This window comes from Nicotiana tabacum, chromosome 16 (assembly GCF_000715075.1).
Source record: "Nicotiana tabacum cultivar K326 chromosome 16, ASM71507v2, whole genome shotgun sequence".
Lineage (NCBI taxonomy): Eukaryota > Viridiplantae > Streptophyta > Magnoliopsida > Solanales > Solanaceae > Nicotiana > Nicotiana tabacum.
Genome location: NC_134095.1, coordinates 115,679,792 through 115,699,024, shown reverse-complemented (window position 1 = coordinate 115,699,024; position 19,233 = coordinate 115,679,792). Strand labels below are relative to the sequence as shown.

Sequence of the window (19,233 nt, the reverse complement as noted above, 5' to 3'; positions counted from 1 at the left end):
ACAAGTGGTCATTCAAAAATAGCCACAGTTTCAAAAGTCATCGAAATTTAGCCACTTTTCATGTAAAGACAAATCTGAACGAAAATACTGTTCAAAATCCGAAAAATACTCCAGCATAATATACTAGAATTCCAATATAATATACTGGAACTCCAGTATATTATACTGTAGCCAGCAAAGTATACCGGTCCAGCATAATATGCTGAAAGCTCATACACAGGTGCACCGAACTCTAGTATATTATGCTGGACCGATCTCTGTTGCAGCAAAATAGTGGCTATTTTTTAATGACTTGATAAATACTGGCTATTTTTAAATGATCAGTCCGAAAACTGGCTAATCCGTGCTATTATAACCCAAATTCCCTAATAAATAACCAACAATAAGGTAACTGCTATATGGGCTTGGGCTGGCAATGTAGCTGATCAAGCAAGTTCGCTATGATAAGTTTTTGGGTATATGTCGTTTATCTCGGTCTCTTCCAGAAGAAGAGAAATAGAAAAATTCACAAACCTTTAAATATTTTAATTCATAAAACTCCCAAAAAAATAATAGCTGTTCCAGTTAACTTTTTAAAAAAATCGCCAAACCTTTTTCATAAAAGAAAATTAAGTTGCCAGTTGGTATAAACAATCATTTATTTATGTCAGGTTTCATGATTTGATAGATCATTTATATTTAAACCTTGCAATATTGAATTTTTTTTTCTTTTCTATTTCTTAGAAATTCAACAACATTTTAAAAATGCACGCTCAACAGTCGTAGAAAAGATATAATTATCCTGATGTGTTCCTATGTGTTGTAGCCCTTATTTCTTGAGATTGTCAAATAGATGTTTTTATTATTAGTATTTAGTAGGTGGATACAATAATGATATTTTAGGAGTTATTACATTTGATTCATATTATTTGTATTTTTAAGGATCACATACATTCTTATAAAAGTTATGTAATACTTCTCTGGGTCCACTTTGATTGGTTTTTTTGGTTGTTTTCCCACATATTAACCAATTCACCTTTTTAATATTAATTAATGTTAAAATTACTCATATTAACATTTACTATATCTTTAATTTATTCATTAGAAGTATAACAGATACTCTGAGATTCTTTATTTCAAGGACAACTTTAAAAAAAAGAAGTTAATTTTTCTTGATATCTGATAAATCAAATATTGTGAACCGCAAAAGAGACCAAAAAATCAATTAAATAGGGCCGGAGAAAGTAGTCGTAAGTACATAAAATACTTGTTTATGCTATCATTTTTCTCTCTTAAGCGTTTTGACTAATTAAAACTCTACTGATTAAAGTAGTAATAAGAGTGTAAGAAATGTCACTCTGTTTTTAAAAGAATAAGTATTATAGAACAAATTCAATTTATCAAAACCATTCTTTTCTACTAGTATATTTTTTTTAGAATTACTAATATATAGAAGAGCGAGAGAAGCAGCTGAAGGTCGTCATGTCTGCTTGCTGCTAAAGGGTATTTAGGTATTTTCACATACCTTCTATTTTCCTCTGCGCTTACACGTGTGTTGAACTTTGCTGAGTAAGCTGCATATGAGATGAGAATGCATCTACAGATACATGTCGATGTTTTCTACGAAATTTCATCGGATTTTACTCCCATCATCTCTCTTCTTCTGTATCTTCTATGGAATTTTCTCCGTGAGCTTTTGCTGGATTTCTCAGTAACAACACGAGAATTTCTCTGTCGTTCTTCTTTACTCACTGGTATTTGATTAAAATTGGTAGGTGTTTAAATTAGGGATATCTGTTCCACCTCACAGACTGAAACACTTCTGAAATCTTCGATTTTCTGTCTCTGTCAGTGTAATTTCAAAGTTTTCTAGGGCCAAAAACTGAAATGGAATATCAATATTTTGTTTGTGGGTTTTTTATAGGCTGTATCATTGTGAAGAGACGGTGTTTATAGCAAGAAAAAGCTACCTGTAGCTTAAACCCCAAAGTTAACTCCTTCTCACTGTAAGACCTTCTTTGCCACCTCATTTGTATTCTTTATGATTATTTTTAGTTGAATATTGTATTTTGCTCTGTTAATCAAAATTTGGTTTTCTTAATGGATATTATGCGTAGTAGGGTTGGGTTCTTGTTGATTTTTGTTTGACCTAAACCTGTGGTGCTGCAGTTGTTTACTCTCTTTGTCATGTAAGTGTTTGATAAAATTCATCTTTCAGCTTTATTGTGTTTTTTCCTGTTCAAAACTTCAACTACACTTAAATTCTGTGCTAATGCCCTTATGACAATGGTGAAACGACTACTTGAGATTGTATCTAATTGTCTTTAATACACTGCATAAGTGAAAATAATATACAGGCTTCAATTATGGAACCAATTACAATAGAAACAAATAAAGACGCAGACACACGCACGCACGCAAAAGAAGAAAAATAGAAACTGACTGCTTCTGATAAAGGAAATCATACAATCAGTGATATATTTAGTCAATTTTGAGAAAGAAGAGTTAGTATGAAGTCACTAGAAGGAAACTTCCACATAGCTTTTCTAAAACCAATAAAAGTATAGCCTATGTTGTTCTCTTTATAAGATACAGGAATACATAAGTTTGAATAAACCTTTCAGGCAACTATATATAATAGTCCAGCGGTAAGGAAGTTCATGAAAAATTTGAAACTTCTTCACTTCAAGCCATTTTAGTTTTACTTTTTCCTAAAGGAATAGAAGTCAGATTTCATTGGAGGAACTGTAATGTTGACAGAGAAATATTCAAATACAAGAGTTTCCATTCTTCTGTTCAAGAAGGGATATAATCCGAGGCATTTTAGGTCAGAGTCATTCTAAAAAACTTTGCATTACTTTAAGGAATCTGGATGATATGCTTAACTGCCGGCAGAATTAACTTCAATAAAATAAATGAATCAGTTCTTTGAGTTCGTTCTTAAATCTTATTTTGACAAAAATAAATAAAATAAAGGAATCGATAGTGAAGGACTTGATGCACATTCTTTTTTTCATGTCTGTTTGAATTGAATCTTAAAGTAGAGTGAAAGGAACCGTGATTTAAGTTTGTATATTTGCCTAACTTCAAAGGATTTTGGCCTATGAATTTCACTTATCATGCCAATCGTATTAAGATCTGCCTTTTTCTCCGTATTACCAAAAATTCTTGAATATCTTTAACAAAGTTTTCAATTCTTTCTTGACGCAGGGAGTTCCAATACTCAGAAATGTAGTGATTACAAAATCCAAATCCAACTTTTACTAGAAATTCCTAATTGTTGCAAAAAATATCAAGTGTATTTTACGTATATTTGCTGCCTCATATTTGTAATGTGGGATGGTTTGTTCTTGCAATTTTACAGTTACCAATATGCAGGTTATATTAATAAAATGGAACAAAGACTTAGTATTAGTGAAATTACACCACTAACTACAGAATGGACTTGCAAAGTCCAGGCTGTAGACAAATTTCGGCCACGAGACAGTAGAGATCAGCGAGTTCATTTTCAGACAATAATTGTCCAGGATGTAAACGTAAGTCAAGTTATAACTATAGTTGTAATATAACTTCTTTTCAGTTGTACTCTTCCAATAATTACTTAGTCATCATTCTTAATAACATTGTAGGAGGAACAAGTTTGTGTGATACTTTATGGTGACGATATTAGAAGATGTGATAACTTGTTCGAACTTTTTGAAACATATCTAATTTCAACTGCCAAGGTTAGAAATCCGCAACCTTATTCACTACATATAGGCCAATTTGAGTGGATCGTTGACAGATTTACTATTGTGGAGTCTATCCAAAAAAATAATGAAAATGAGGCACCGTTACCTCTTCCGTCAAGACTGAGTACGATTTCGTTCGCCGACGTTGCACAACAGCCTTCCGGTGTTGAAGTTGGTATGTTTCAAATTACCCTATGCCTTATAATAGCTTAATTGCTTGAAACTCATGCAAGTATATTGGTTTTACGTACATTTGTTTTTTGTTTATAACAACAGATCTATTAGCTGTGGTGGCTAACTGTGGGGCAATGCAATACACCGCTGATCAGAGTAAGAGATTTCGAGAGGCCATAGTTATAGACAAAATGTGAGTCATTTAATCTTCTGTTACATAACGAAATCTCTAACTCACACTTATAAAAGTACATGTACAGGAAGAAACCTCTCTTCGTCACTACATGGGAAGACTTGGCAAGCAATGAAGGAGCTGAGTTACTGAGACAAGTGAGGCAACTACAAGAATATCCTATTATTCTCGCGAAGCGGATAGGTACCACAAAATATCAGGGTGGTAAGTTCATGCAACTCTTGTTCCTACATATGGATTATTGTTTTGCATTGGTTATTAACAAAATTTTCATGCACAGTTACCGTTTCGCAACAAGATACAACTCAACAATCTTTATCAATCCCCTATATGTGCAAGCAACTGAATTACGGAATTGGTACAATATAAATTGTACTTAAAATGTACCACATTATTATTTAGCTGTTATTTCTTCTGTGAAAAAATAATTGTCTGACATTTCCTGTGCGAATTACAGGATAAATGAGAGCAAACAAATGCTAATCGAATACACAATGAAGAGTTCAGCAGAGTCAGCTTCACCGCTTAATCTTGTAGCTGTTGACGATGAAATATTATCTGTTTCAGCTATTACTACGCAAAGCTCCACTGTGAGTTCACTAAATTACAAAATAAAATGTCGAGAACTGCCACACAATGTATCTTTTATACAATATGGATAACAGTTCAATAAATTTTATTATGAGGATTCGTATATAAAAATTATTTTTAGTGTTCTTTGTTCTTACGATTCTGTGTTTTGAAGATTTTTGGGTATTTGCATCAAAGCAGTGTGCTTCAATTTTTTTTTGGCACAATCTTTTCAACTTTAGTGGTAATGCACCGCATTCAACAAACCTCTAAATCTAAGTTTTATATAATGAAGCTCTAGAATGCAGTCATTTTCAAGAATGATTGGGAAAATTGGCTTATTGTGATGAACACTTTTGTTAGTTATTGCACATTCACGCACGTTAACATAATAGCAAATCTAATAGGGTCAGGAGAAGAGTTGGCTTTCATTAAAAGAATTATATTTTGTTGTTTCTGGTATTCCACAGGTGCCTTATTATCTTCTGATCTTCTTATTGACCTATTTTTCCCAAATAGTTTACATCATCATCGATTACGTTTTTCCTATCTTCCCTTTTATGGACTGCTTGGTCCGTAAAGTAACAAAGATTTAGCTATATACATGATCAATTTAGTCATTAGTGAACCCAAAGTCAACGAAGGTACTACTATGGAGAAATTGAAACTTTTGCTTCACATGAACGAGAAAATTAACCAAAGAATGAGACTTGTACGAGGAAGAACAACTTGCTCTATTCCCCGCCAATTCGCGACAAATTTAGCATTATGCTACGAAGGGATTAAGCTAATCCACTTGAACTTACTTAGGAATCTTGAAATGACTTAATTCGATAAAGAGATAGCTTCAAGAAATACTTGTTGTCCTTTGTCCTAATTTCAGGAAGCTCTCCGTGCTTACAATGTAAAGAATCATAACTCCAATTGGTGCAACAATAAGATTCTCTGTGAAAATATGAATTATGTTATCTCTGATGTCTAGATATGGTAGTTGACCATATCCCGTTGTTATCTATTTTTGGATTACTGGTAGCACATTTTTCTCATTTACCAGTTATATTCTTCTGATGTATTTCTCTTCTTTCACCACTTCTACTATGGCATTCACACCATTGCTGATTTTTCCTATGTTTCAGCCCTCCTTTGCGTACCTCATAATGGCATCTTGACCACTATTGGATCTTGTTATGCCTTTGATTACTAATTTTTTCTTTCTAAGTTTCTTCTTGGTAGAACACCAAAAGTTTACCCTGTTATCTGTTTCCTTAGGCAATCCTTATTTCAGTATTACATTTTTATCTTTTCATTATATCTTCATATGTCATCTGAGGCTTAGTGGTAATGCACAACATTTGTAGCTTATGCACTCATAAGTTTTTCACAATAAAACTCTAGAATGCATGTTATTCCAAGACCAAAAGGGAAAATTGAGTTGCTGTGATTATTTTGTTAAAGTTGTGTATTATTAATAAAGTCATTGATATATAGTTTGTCAATTTTTAGTTTTGATGGTATGGTTACTACTCTTTGCTAGAGCGGACTTTCACTGAATAACAATAAGGTCACGTCTTTTATTACTGGAGTACTAGAGTTGCTCAGTAACTGTCTTTACCGTTCTTATATGAGGACAGTTGACACACGAAAGTTAATAAATGGTTAACACTAGAAGATAAACTTAAACGCCACTCGAAATGGTTGGTATGTCTTGTATGAACCTCCAGATTGTATTGCTGAATTTGTCCTATTTTTTGGCATAATTGTTAAAGTTAATTCCTGAGTTAGCAGTTGAAAAGTCTACGAAAGAAAATGAGAAGGAATGAAGTTTCTTCTTTTCACTCTCTTGAGGCAACTAATAGTGTAGCTGTGGCAGAGATTCTTTTTCATGTTTTCAATAATTTGCTCTAATCAACTTAAAACTATTTAAAATTTGAAAATAATTTGTATTTCTTCCAATGGTGTAAAAGCTTTAATACGTTTAGCAATTTGACTATTTTTTGTATAAGTTACCAATAAATAAGAAGCTTCGTCTATCATACAAGTCACTTGCTTATAAATGAACTCTTTCCCAATGGCACTCTTTAGATATAAGAAGTATATGGTTGAGTTAGATAAATTTGTGACGCTATTATACATTATCTTTGATAGATATGATCTGACTTTCTCAATTGCTCACACTCTAATCTAAAGTGTTGGGCCCGGGCAAGCCCGGGCTGATCCCATCTAGTTAGAATTAGAAGTGCGAGTGTATCAGCTTACACAGACACGTCTTCGTCGACATGCCAGCTTAAGCTCTTATATTTTTGCCCCTGGTTTTCAATATTTTTACGTTCATTGCCACCAGAGAAATTTGTATATAATGGAAATTTTGGGGTATTTTCAAAGCTTATTTTACATCTTCCCCCGATATTAACAGCATTACATCTGCACATTTACCTCTACAGCCACCGCTTATTATTGGGGTTTCTTCTTCCTCTGTTTTTTTCAGATTTCTTTGTATCTTAAAGTGATTAATCTGCTCTGCTCTCCCAGTGTACATCCTCTTTGGTCCCACACCTCAATTGGTTAGTTTGTTGTTCTTGGATTTTATTTTATATTTCATTGTACATGTTATTTATTCGGAAAAATATTTACAATTGATACGATTTATGGGTGTTGCTCTGCATTCTTCTTTTTATATGCTTTACCTAATTTTTTACTTGGCAAATCTATATGTTTTACCTAATTTTGAGCTGTTAAATTGGAGTTTAAACCTAATTTCTTCGTCTTTTTTCCATTGCTAAGCCTGGAATTCAATTATTCTTTCCCTACTGTGCTTCTTCTCCAATCATTGTTTATCTGCTAACAAAATCTTCATCTTTTCCATTTTCTAAACACCCAGCGCTGCTTCATTTTTCAACCGTGGTTCCTTCTTCTGAAGCTCTTTTTTTTTATTAGTAAGCAGCTCCCTTATTTATTCACCGGTATGAACTCTTATTTTGGGGATATTTCCCTTTTCCACTGTTTGTCTTTCCTTTCTGCTTTATCTATTTTTAAAAGTTTCTGAGTTGTATTGTCCTTTGATTTATCTAAGGTTTCTCAAAAACTTTATTTGTTTGTATTGTCGACATCCCTGCTTGCCGACAGATAATATTTTGGGAATTTTCCAGTTTAAAATGTCAATTATGCCCTTCTAATATTGGATTTTTGTGCCTCCGAAAAGGATTCTATGGTAATTTGCACGTAAGCCGAAAAGGTCACCGCTTCAAGTTTGTGTTTATCCTTTCCTTTGCATTTCTTCTTCCATAGTTTTCTGTGGTTTGCCTTTGGATTTAGATAGCTTCTTCCGACTGATTTCTATACTTCTCAACCAAAAAATATAATTCAGCTTGGATTTGTTAATCTGAAGTTGCGTAGTCGAGGTTTCCAGTGATTTTTTACTTTTAGTCGTTGATTTCTCTGAAGAACAGAGTTTTAGTACTCAGACAATTACAGAATCTTTTGGGTGTTTTCTTCTCGGAAAATATTCAACTGCTTATATATCTTTATCCATTTCATTGTAAGTTCTTCAACTTCTTCGTGCTTGCATTTTCTGATCAAAGTTTGATTGTTCAACACCTCAGTGAGAAGTTGTTGTTTGAATTTAAACATTGTCAAAAGTTTCTTTGTTGGTACTGAAGCACGATGCTTTTTAATACCAACTGATCTACAAGCCTTTCTTGGTTTATACTTGCTACATATTTTAAAATGTTCATAGTTTGACTTTGAGATATAATTGATTTGTTCCATTATTTTGTCTCTTCAATTCTAGAATTTGCCTAGCTTTGCTGTTTCGTCGGATATAAAGTTGGTGCAATATAATATAATAGAGAGTGGAGGTGGGGAATGCTTTGATTTCCAGAAACATAATTTTCAGTTCTAGACAAGCAAATACAAAGAATTTCAAAGAAAAATTATTTTATATCATCTCAAATAGGACCATGTATTTTATGTTTTATAATCACATTTATTCTTGTATCACTGAGCATCCCACTATAGTGGTCCATTTGTCCTATGGAATGTTATTTGTATTAAAAATGTCCATCCAAAATGGATTAACGGATCTATGTTTTAGCTTTTGATGGCTGAAATTACTTTGGGATTAATTCCAGTTGCAAAAGTAGCAGCAAAAGATTATTTCTTTAGTATTGTGATTCCTCAGTTCAATTTTTGCAGTTTAATTGATTAAGATATTTAAGAAGAGTCAAATAAGCTAACCCATCAGGAAAAACTCGGCGACGTCCATTAACATATAAAATTGCTTCCTTTGACTCATCTCCTATCCTTTCCATTTACTCATGTCCATCAATGACCCCATTTTTTAAAGATTTGATTTTTTCCAGTAATGAAAAATTGTTTTGGCTTTGATGATTGAAGGAGACAAAAGAAAGAAAAATATAGTTTATATTACTAGAAAAAAGATTTGAAAAGAGTCATATGTTATATGTAAGTTACAGGATTTTATTTGGATTATAGTCGGTTGGTCCAGTAGATAGAAATGAGCTATCCAATTATGCTATATGATACTACAATTAATAAACACGGAGAATCGTGATGGGAGGATTATGAATTTTTACTCTCAAGTCTTAATTAAATATTACGAGTTCGAGTTGTAAATATGGTTTCTTCACTCTTAGTCAAACGTCCCAGGTTCAAGCGATGAGGAAAAAACAAATTTGCTCAGCTCTGGTTCTATTTAAGACATCCATATTTTAGCTTTTGATGCCTGCTACATTACTTTGTTTTACCACGTTTTATCCAAAGTTTTTATCTGTTTTGGTATGTTTTGTTTAGTACCACCATAACGAGTGCTGATATTCATTGGTTTGTAGTGCATATATTTTACTTCTAAGTTTTGATTTGGTATATGTGAAACTTATGTATACCAAAGATGTCAAATTTTAAAAAGGGATAAGGCAAAAATAGATTTGCTCAGCTCTGCTTCTATTTAAGACATTCATGTTTTAACTTTTGATGCCTGCTAAAAAGTTTTTATCTGTTTTGGTATGTTTTGTTTAATACCACCATAACGAGTTTGATATTCATTGGTTTGTAGTGCATATATTTTACTTCTAAGTTTTGATTTGATATATGTGAAACTTATGCAGGCCAAAGATGTCAAATTTTTAAAAACCCGTGGATTCAACATGTTGGAAACAAAAAGGGAAACATCAATACTCTGAAGAAAGAGGCATCTAAATTAAACAAAGACGTCGCGGAATGTATAGGGCGAGGTCAGCTGATAAAAGAGAACTAAATTTACTGGAGCGCCGAACGACATACCTTCGTTCTAGAATGTAGAATCCAGCCAGTGATTCCACTGAAGTATCAGCTTGCTACCAATTTAATAGAGAATTAGCGAGGCAACGTGCTGCTCTGACAGGAGCCTCATCTTCTACCTTGAGAACAGGTTTGTGCGCTAAGATTTTGTTACCCTTGAATAAACTATGTGATACACATATTTTGTATGCTCATAACTTGCTCTTATATTTTAGTAAATGTGTTCACAGTTAATGATTCTACTGTTTCTGATAATGGGAAAGATCTACATGATCGCTCTTCCGTTTTTGAAGTTGGTAAGTGCGAAAGTACAGTGTTCAAAGTTGTGCAATCTTTTAAGACCCAGATTTATATGATAATTTGTTTTCTCTTAGGGTCTACATCAGGAACGTGTAGTGAACAATATAATATTACCATGCATAATGCTACAAGCAAAGGTTCGTTTCCATCTAACTTTAATGTCATTTCAGTCATTTCTTTTTCAGGACTGGCCTTTTTTCATTCTGGTAAATCTAAAATATATAGGTCATACATCTAAAAAAATGTGTGTCTGGAACACCAATGACTTGCCCAATAGCCCTTATAGACTGAAAACTGTGCCGAATTGCAAATTTTGTAGAGCCAAAAGATTTCAATATGAATCACCGGGATTTTGTTGTGATAATGGATCAGTGAAATTGATTCACTATGGACTACCTGCTAAATTGCTAAATCTTTATTTAGGGAACTCTGAGGAGTCCAAACATTTTCGCACTTATGTTAGATTGTATAACAATATGTTTGCATTTACTTCTCTTGGAGTGAATTATGACAGAGATTTAGCAAGAAGAAATTGTGGTATTTATATGTTTAGAGTTCAAGGAAAAATGTATCATTTCATAAATGACCTTGTGCCTTCGAGTCAACCAGCAAAAAATCTACAGTTGTATTTCTATGATACTGATAATGAACTAGCAAATCAGATGGCATTCTCTGACAAGCTTAACGAATCAGTTATCGGGACTTTGATGGACGCATTAAAAGTTAATCCATACTCTATCTTTTTGAAATCTTTAACAGATATCCCAGAATTATCAAACTTCTACATTGCGCTTAAGTCCGACTCTGGTTTAGATCAAAGAACATATAACTTACCGACATCATCTGAAGTAGCAGCAATATGGATAGAAGATGAAAGTAGTTCCAGTATTTTTCTACCACATATTCGAATTTATACACATAATAGTAAAAGCCAATTGGTAAATTACTACTGTGGTTGTTACGATCCATTGTAGTATCCACTACTATTTCCTTATGGACAAAACGGATGGCATTGTGGTATTAAAAAGATTATTTGAATGAATAATACTATTAGCCATGAAACTTATTGTGAAAATGAACAGCTACCAAGTGTAGAAAACATTTGTTCAATCGACATGCTACTTGACATGGAAGCAGAACTTCTGGAAAAAAAGAAACAAAAAAGAAATACCGTGTCATGTCGTGAGTATTATTGTTACAAGCTCCAAATGAGGGACGATGAAGAAAATGGGGTTTTACATGCTGGAAGAGTATTCCAACAATACTCAGTTGACGAATTCATCAAGCTCGAGACTCAAAGGTTAGATTTCTATTCATTTAATCAAGATTTATTTAGAATTGATGCGTTAGCGGGGATTCTTGATGTTCTAAGACACGGAGAGAGAGAGCCATGCAATATTGGTAGACAAAGTTTTCTTCCTACAAGTTTTATAGGAGGTCCTAGGGATATGCGCCGACGATATATGGACGTTATTGCGTTAGTGCAAAATTTTGGGAAACCTGATATATTTTTGACAATGACATGTAATCCATCTTGGCCAGAAATAGAAGAACATTTATTGGTAACAGATGAGGTACAAAATAGGCCCGATTTAGTTAGTCGTGTGTTTAGAGCAAAGGTAGAGGAGATGAAAACAGATATTCTAAAGAGAAACATATTTGGAAAAGTTGCAGCTTCTATGTACACTATTGAATTTCAAAAGCGTGGTCTTCCACATGCTCATTTTCTTATCATACTCAAAGATGAATATAAATTGTTAACTCCGGAAGCTTATGATAGAGTTGTTTGTGCTGAAATACCCGATTCTGATAAGAATGATTACTTGTATTCAGTTGTTACTAAACATATGATGCACGAACCTTGTGGTAGTTTAAATCCTAAATGTCCTTGTATGAGGAACTGAGAAAACTGTAAGTTCAAATATCCAAAAGATTTTGCTGATCATACAACAAAGGGACAAAATGGATACCCAATTTACAAAAGGCGAAATAACGGTAAACGTGTAAATATTAGAGGACAATTTCTTGACAATTCGTGGGTAGTTCCTTACAATCCATATCTATTGAGCAAATTTAACTGTCATATTAATGTTGAAGTTTGTTCTGATATTAAAGTTGTCAAATACCTTTATAAATATATCTGCAAGGGACATGATAAAATTGCCTTTTTCGTGCGTGCTAATGATCCAAATATTAAAATAGATGAGATCAAAGAATATCAATTGCTAGGTGTGTATCTCCACCAGAGGCAACTTGGCGTTTATTTGGTTTTCCCATTAGCGAAATGACTCCATCCGTTTATCATCTTCAGCTACATCCTGAAGGACAACAATTTGTCTCTTTTAAAACCACACAGACCGTAAATGCAATTATAAATAATTCCATGATTAGGAAAACAATGTTGATGGAATTCCTTTTTGATGAACAGAGAAAACTAAGATGCCAAGAAACTAAATTTACTCTATAAAGAATTTTCAGAATATTTTGTATGGTCCAAACAATATAAAATGTGGACACATCGACAACAAGGCACTGTTATTGGACATATTGTGACATGTCATCCAACAAAGGGGAAAGATATTATCTTAGATTATTATTAATGAATATTAGAGGACCAAAATCATACCAACATTTGCTAACTGTCAATGGAATATGTTGTAGTACATTTCGAGAAGCCGCAGAAAAACAAGGATTATTACAATGTGATAATAACTTGGTTGACTGTATGTCAGAGGTTGTAATATATCAGATGCCTTATAGTCTAAGACGTTTATTTTCTACACTTTTGGTATATTGTAATCCTACTAACCCAAAAGAACTTTGGGACCGATTTGAAGATTCTATGTTTGAAGACTTTAAGATTTTGCCACATTTGAACGAGAAACAAATTCGTCGTATGGCTTTAGATCATATTAACAACATTTTGCATTCAATGGGTCGTGATATAAATGAATTGCACTTGTACCAGAAAGAATTTTAGCTTCATCTGCTGCCAAGGAGGCTCAAGATTCTCATTTTGAAAGAAATATAATTGTTAGAGAAGAAGATTTATTACTAGAAACAAAATTGAATAATGAACAACGAAAAACATATGATGTAATCCTTGATAGAATATTTAAGAATAAATCTGGAGCTTTTTTTATCGATGGTCCCGGAGGAACATGCAAAACCTTTTTGTATCGTGCATTATTGGCTGCTGTACGATCAAAAGGATTCGTAGCTTTAGCAACAGCAACCTCTAGTGTTGCAGCTTCAATTCTTCTCGGGGGACGGACTGTTCACTCCCGTTTTAAATTTCCTATTAATATTGATGAACAATTCTTCTGTAATATTAGTAAGCAGAGTTCGCTTGCATCATTGATACGAGATGCCAAACTAATTGTGTGGGATGAAGTATCAATGGCCAAAAAACAATTGATAAAAGCTTTTGATTTACTACTGAAAGATCTAATGGATACAAAGACACTCTTTGGTGGAAAAGTTGTCGTTTTTTGCGGTGATTTCAGACAAACTCTTCCAGTTGTTCGGAGCGGGAAAAAAGAGGATTTCATAAGAGAAAGTTTATTGTGTTCTGAAATTTGGAACCAATTTGAAAAATTGCGATTATAAGTAAATATGCGAGCGAGAACAGATCCTGCTTTTTGCGAATATTTGATGCGAATAAGGAGCGGAAAAGAAAAAACAAATTGCCAAGGTAAGATTGAAATTCCTGATTATTTCATTGTTCCTTTTATAAGCGAAAAAGAATCGTTGAATCTTTTATTTAGAATAATTTATCCAGATTTATATACATCTGCTTGTGATATGTCTTCTACAACTTCTCGTGTCATTTTGACAACAAAAAATGATTTCGTTGACGAAATAAATGATATGCTGATAACTCAATTTTTGGGTGAATCTAGGACATGTAGCGTTTGACGAAACTATTGAAACTACCGATCAAAGTCAATATGAAGATTTCTTGCATACTTTACATCCAGCTGGCTTGCCTCAGTATAAATTAACTGTGAAAAAGAATTGTCCTGTTATTTTACTGGGTAATTTAAATCCTTGTGAAGGTTTATGTAATGGTACACGACTTATATGCTGTAATTTCGAAAGACATGTGATAAGTGCTAAAATTGCAAGTGGTGACTTGAAAAAACACACATGTATTTATTCCCAGAATACCTTTGTTGTCTTCACAAGATGAAAAACTGCCTATTCCTTTCAAAAGAACACAATTTTCTATTAGATTATGTTTTGCTATGACGATAAATAAAGCTCAAGGTCAGATGTTAGATTTTGTTGGAATTTATTTACGAGAGTCTGTTTTTTCCCACGGTCAGCTTTATGTTACTTTATCGCGAGCAAAAAACTCAAGTTTTGTGAAATTATTGATCCGACCGCCAACCGCTAATAGCAACGAAGATCATACAACACACAATGTAGTATATGATGAAATCATTCAAGTGCCCCTCTTGTGAATTAACAGTAACACTATGAGCAATCACTTATTTGAGATTTGATGTACATCTGATTGATATCCTGCAAAAGATTGATCCTCATCACCTACAAATTGGATTGATATCACATAGATGTTAACTGAGATGTCTTTGCATCTTCAATCCTTGCTTCACTAAAGATCCTAAAAGTGGAATACTACTTGAATATTGCACTAACTATTCGGTAAGTAATTTTTTTCTTGAATATACATCTAATACTTGAAACCTTGCTTTGATTAATAATTTTGCGCATGCATCTATATGTTTACATGTTTGCCTGTTTTTGAACAGATTCCAATAGTATACCAAATAAAATTCTTCTTCTTCTTTAGCTGTTGGAAATATGATATCTCCTTATCTTCTCCAAAATGAATGAAAGAGCTTGGTTTAGTTTCTGCAATGGAGATCTAAAATGAATTCGTTTAATATCAGCTTACTGCATATAATATTCCACAAAACTACTTGATGATTCCAAGATAAGTTTCTCTTTCTTATAGTTTAATATGTTATTTGACGAAATTTTCTAAATTGTTTGAGTTCTTTAGAAAAGAATAATATCTTAATATTTTCATTTTACCTTCTCAGTTTCCCTTAACTGTATAATTTCTTTTGCTGAATACTTTTGTAGGTCCTGAAGACATATTTGAAAAAAGAACTATTATTTTTACAGCTTCTTGCCATTATTGGTTGCAATAGTTCTGCTAGCTTTAGGTTTGGGCAAGTGTAGACATAAAAGAACAGAGAGTTTAATACTAAAAAAGATAAAGCAGAATATACTATTTTGGTACTTGGCAACCACAACCAAATAATCAAATAGTATTCTTCTCTAATTGTTTAGTTTTCTTGACAACTTTATGGTCTAAATTTTCTACTTGTATAAACATATTGCAGGAAAATTGGCCCACAACCATAACAAAGATCATAACAGTTCATTGCTTGGTCTGCTTTCTACTTTGTCGCAATCATTTATAATTCTTGATCTGGGTACAGAGCCTCAAGAAGTCAGACGCTTAGCATGCCAAATAGTAAGTACTTCTGTGATAAATTCAAGGCTTTTTACTAGACTTAAAGTACGTGCATGCATAAATTAAATTTAAGATATTATATCTTATTATTTTCTCAGTTTCTACCCAATTGAAACCCTTTCTGTATGACAAATTATTTTTCCTGAAAAATATGGCTAACTATGTGTAGATCTAACTTTCATCTTTGCTGGCATCTATAATTGACTATGATGTTATGTTCTATCCATGATTTGCTATTCAGTTAGGTGACAACTACTTTGCTGCTATTAACAGCAATGAGATAATGCTCTGTGCATTCTAAGATCCAAAATCTATTTCAACAAGGAGACTGATCTTTTAACAAGGTTTAGATAGTTCGCCGCCTTAACAAATTGTTCCACATTTTTTGCGTAAATAGTTATAAGTAATATGTGCCTATGTTTGTGAAGGCAATTAGTATTAATTTTTGGATATTGGAGCGGCCTCCAAATATTTTGCAACAACATCTTATAATTAGAATGCATGTACATTTTCAAAAGTTTACAACGTTTACCATATGGTGTTTTCCTTTATACTACTGATGTCAACGCTTACTCTTTAATAAAAGAATTACACATGTATCATTTACATAATTTTAATTTTAGTTCAGTTATAAAAGAGTGTGGCAATGTTTAACAATTCATTGCCACTAAAATGTTGATAAATAAGATTTTTTTTCTTAGATGAAGTATTTATTATCGAACATCAGTAAATACTTTAAAGTTTATGTTATATAAACTACGTCATTGTGCGCGGGCTATAAATGGGCAACAGCCAGCTAGCCTACATTACAAGTGCAAATTAACAAGTGAGACAAGCGGTCATTTTTCCTTGGGATTTAGTTATCTCGGTTTGTTATTTGTATAATATTTGTGTGTTTGTTAAAGCTACATTTTCAGACGGAAGCTAAAGGCTAAAGAGCTTCACCGCATCTTATGATAACTTATGATGGAGTCAAGCTATGATGGAGTCAACGTAATGTCCAATAGATTGCATTTATCTCAGATTTGCTGAGAAAGTAAATTACTTTCTTAAATTATCTTACGACCAAGGTTTGCTAGCTATGATTATAATCATATTTATCTGTCTAATATAAATATTTGTTGAATTTCTTCACTATTCAGATGAAGAACAAGGTTTAGGTGGACTCATTTGGTCATTTTTGTGCAATATCTTTGCCAGCATTGGAATAAAATGGACCCGAATATATAGAGCAAACATAGATATAGAAGATTCATGTAGCTAAACCCAACTAGCTTAGGATTGAAGCATAGTTGATTGATATTCTGATTTTTTCTTGGAACACGACATGTTGGTTGATATTTTTATTTATCCTGGCATTTGGCATGTTGCTTAAATCTTTGAAGTAACAGTCTCACTGGGACCTTCATACTTTGCCTATTTCTAAACTTCCAGAAAAAATCAAGAGTTGCTGCTGAATTTACTTGGAACATCATGAATGTGAAAAAAGATCAAGATGTGAGGTTCAAAGTTGGATATGAAGTTGTTGAAAAGGTAAACTATTTTCCTAATCTGCAAGTAGCATATTGTCCATCCATCCTGAGCTTTTCTAGCTATCATTCATAAATGCATGGCATTTTCTTGTACCTTCACATCTCATAAATGATTATAATAAGATATTGTTTTATATAGTACTCCCTCCGTTCCAATTTATGTGAATCTGTTTGACTGGGCACGGAGTTTAAGAAAAAAATGAAGACTTTTGGATTTTGTGGTCCTAAACAAGTCCAAATGGGCCCCAGAGTATTTGTGTGATTATAAAAGCTTCTCATTAAGGGTAGAGTTGTAACTTTAAGCTAAATTGTTACCAAATTTAGAAAGGGTTCATTCTTTTTGGAACGGACCAAAAAGGAAATAGGTTCACATAAACTGGAACAGAGGGAGTACTTATTGTGAGCACGTGATTTTTGCCCTGTATGAGAATTACTCCCAAAAATTCAAAATAAAACAATTTTCTTTTGTGTGCAATTTTTGAATTTTATGGCATTTTTGGATAATTATTTGTATTTTTGTCTGTGCATGTTTATTTGTTTAAATTAATAAAAATATAAAAATATGTCGTGTTTGCATTTAATATTTAACTGAATTTGTTTTACAAAATGAAAAAATCATAAAAAATAATGTACGGTGCATTTTTAGCATTTAACGTCCAAATTATGTGATTTTATCGTTAATTGCTATTTAAATGTGCGATAATTGTTATTAGGAGTTAATTAGTATTTTTAGATAATTTTGGGTTTTTGTAATTTAATCTTAGCATTTTAGCTTTATTATTTAGGAAATTGAATAAATAGAAAAGAACAAAAATAGAAGAGATCGGATTGGGCCTTTTCTTCAATTTTAAATCACAGGCCCAAAGATACCCAACCTTCCCCTACGACCCAGTCCATTTCAAACCGGGTCGACCCAGTCCATAACCCAAAAGACCCAACACCCCTATCTCCCTATCTTTCATTTCACAAAAAAACAAACCCAAAAACCTAAAGAACCTACCCGCCCCCTCCCTCTTCTTCTTCTCCAAAACCAAACCCCTCCAAGCCCTAGCAGCCATGGCTGCCTCCTCATCGCCAACCACCTGAAGCAGTCGCCTCACCACCACCAGCCTCGTCATCGACCACCCTCGAGACTCCAACTCCAATAGCTGCTCGCTTTCGTCTACGTCAACACACACACGCAACCATGTCTGCTGTTTCTTCTTTTCCGTCAGTCGAGTTATGACCATCTCCAACGTCCGCCGATAACGAGCAGCAATGCTGCTGCGTTTCTGCTCGTCGAGCATCTGCTTCACGTCCAAACTACCATCGCTGCTTCTTCTTCTTCTTCTTCGTCATAGCCACTGCCACGTCGACCTCCAGCAAACCCAAACGCCTCACGTCCCATGGCTGCCCTTTTGCATCTGCTTCACATCCAAACAACCACAGCTGCTTCCTTCTTCAGTCGACCAGCCAAGTCAACCCCCCTCACGTCCGACAGCCCCACGACCACCATGACTGCTGCCTAGTCTGCGACCTCCAGCCATGAACGATGAACCACCACAACACACACACATACACATACACACAGTGGGGCGTCCAAACAACCTACTGTCTCGTCGTTCTTCAGGTTCCATCCGTCGAGGTCGTCATTTGTCGTTCTGAGTTCGTCGAGGTTAAAAGAGAAGGTGGGTTGTCATTGAAGTCAAGATCTGTTAGGGTGTTGGCAGTTTTGGTTCAAATTTTCCGTTTCCATTCGAGTTCGTCGTTGTTCCGATCCGGTTAGTTGGTTTAAGTTTCATTTCTGTCCGTATTTTGTTTGATATTCTCGGATATGAAATTAGTATATGTTTGATTCTTTTCTTGTTCGTTGTTTATCATTTCTTGATTATTTCTTCAGTTTGTTTTTATTCATTTGTTCTTGTTTAGTTTTTATATAGGAATGTGTTAGATTTAATTCGGGTTCATTTT

The 19,233-nt window shown here is 33.6% G+C and overlaps 1 protein-coding gene across 32 annotated transcripts; it reads left to right on the top strand.

The window, feature by feature from the left end:
• The first annotated feature begins 1,558 nt into the window (after window positions 1-1,558).
• LOC107794475 (replication protein A 70 kDa DNA-binding subunit B) lies at window positions 1,559-15,751 on the top strand. 32 transcript variants are annotated; one of them, XM_075233271.1, is made up of 14 exons: window positions 1,567-1,750; window positions 1,904-1,985; window positions 3,190-3,515; window positions 3,609-3,885; window positions 3,987-4,077; window positions 4,145-4,281; window positions 4,358-4,435; window positions 4,535-4,667; window positions 7,133-7,208; window positions 7,526-7,607; window positions 9,771-10,072; window positions 10,173-10,238; window positions 10,317-10,379; window positions 15,618-15,751. In XM_075233271.1, the coding sequence occupies exons 3-8, from the start codon at window positions 3,312-3,314 to the stop codon at window positions 4,537-4,539; spliced, it is 792 nt and encodes a 263-aa protein (XP_075089372.1). In that variant the 5' UTR covers window positions 1,567-1,750; window positions 1,904-1,985; window positions 3,190-3,311; the 3' UTR covers window positions 4,540-4,667; window positions 7,133-7,208; window positions 7,526-7,607; window positions 9,771-10,072; window positions 10,173-10,238; window positions 10,317-10,379; window positions 15,618-15,751. The 32 variants fall into 32 exon arrangements, with proteins under 32 accessions (XP_075089375.1, XP_075089374.1, XP_075089363.1 ...); XM_075233272.1 differs by having other exon boundaries at window positions 1,568-1,733; XM_075233257.1 differs by lacking the exon at window positions 7,526-7,607 and adding an exon at window positions 11,325-11,542 and having other exon boundaries at window positions 1,568-1,750.
• The last annotated feature ends 3,482 nt before the right edge of the window (window positions 15,752-19,233 follow it).

What these genes read in the sequence shown, in the direction of transcription:
- LOC107794475 (XM_075233249.1), top strand. Translation starts at nt 10,161, where the DNA reads ATGTGTTCACAGTTAATGATTCTACTGTTTCTGATAATGGGAAAGATC. An exon ending in CTCTTCCGTTTTTGAAGTTG is followed by an intron (nt 10,239 to 10,316) that starts GTAAGTGCGAAA and finishes GTTTTCTCTTAG; the next exon opens with GGTCTACATCAGGAACGTGT.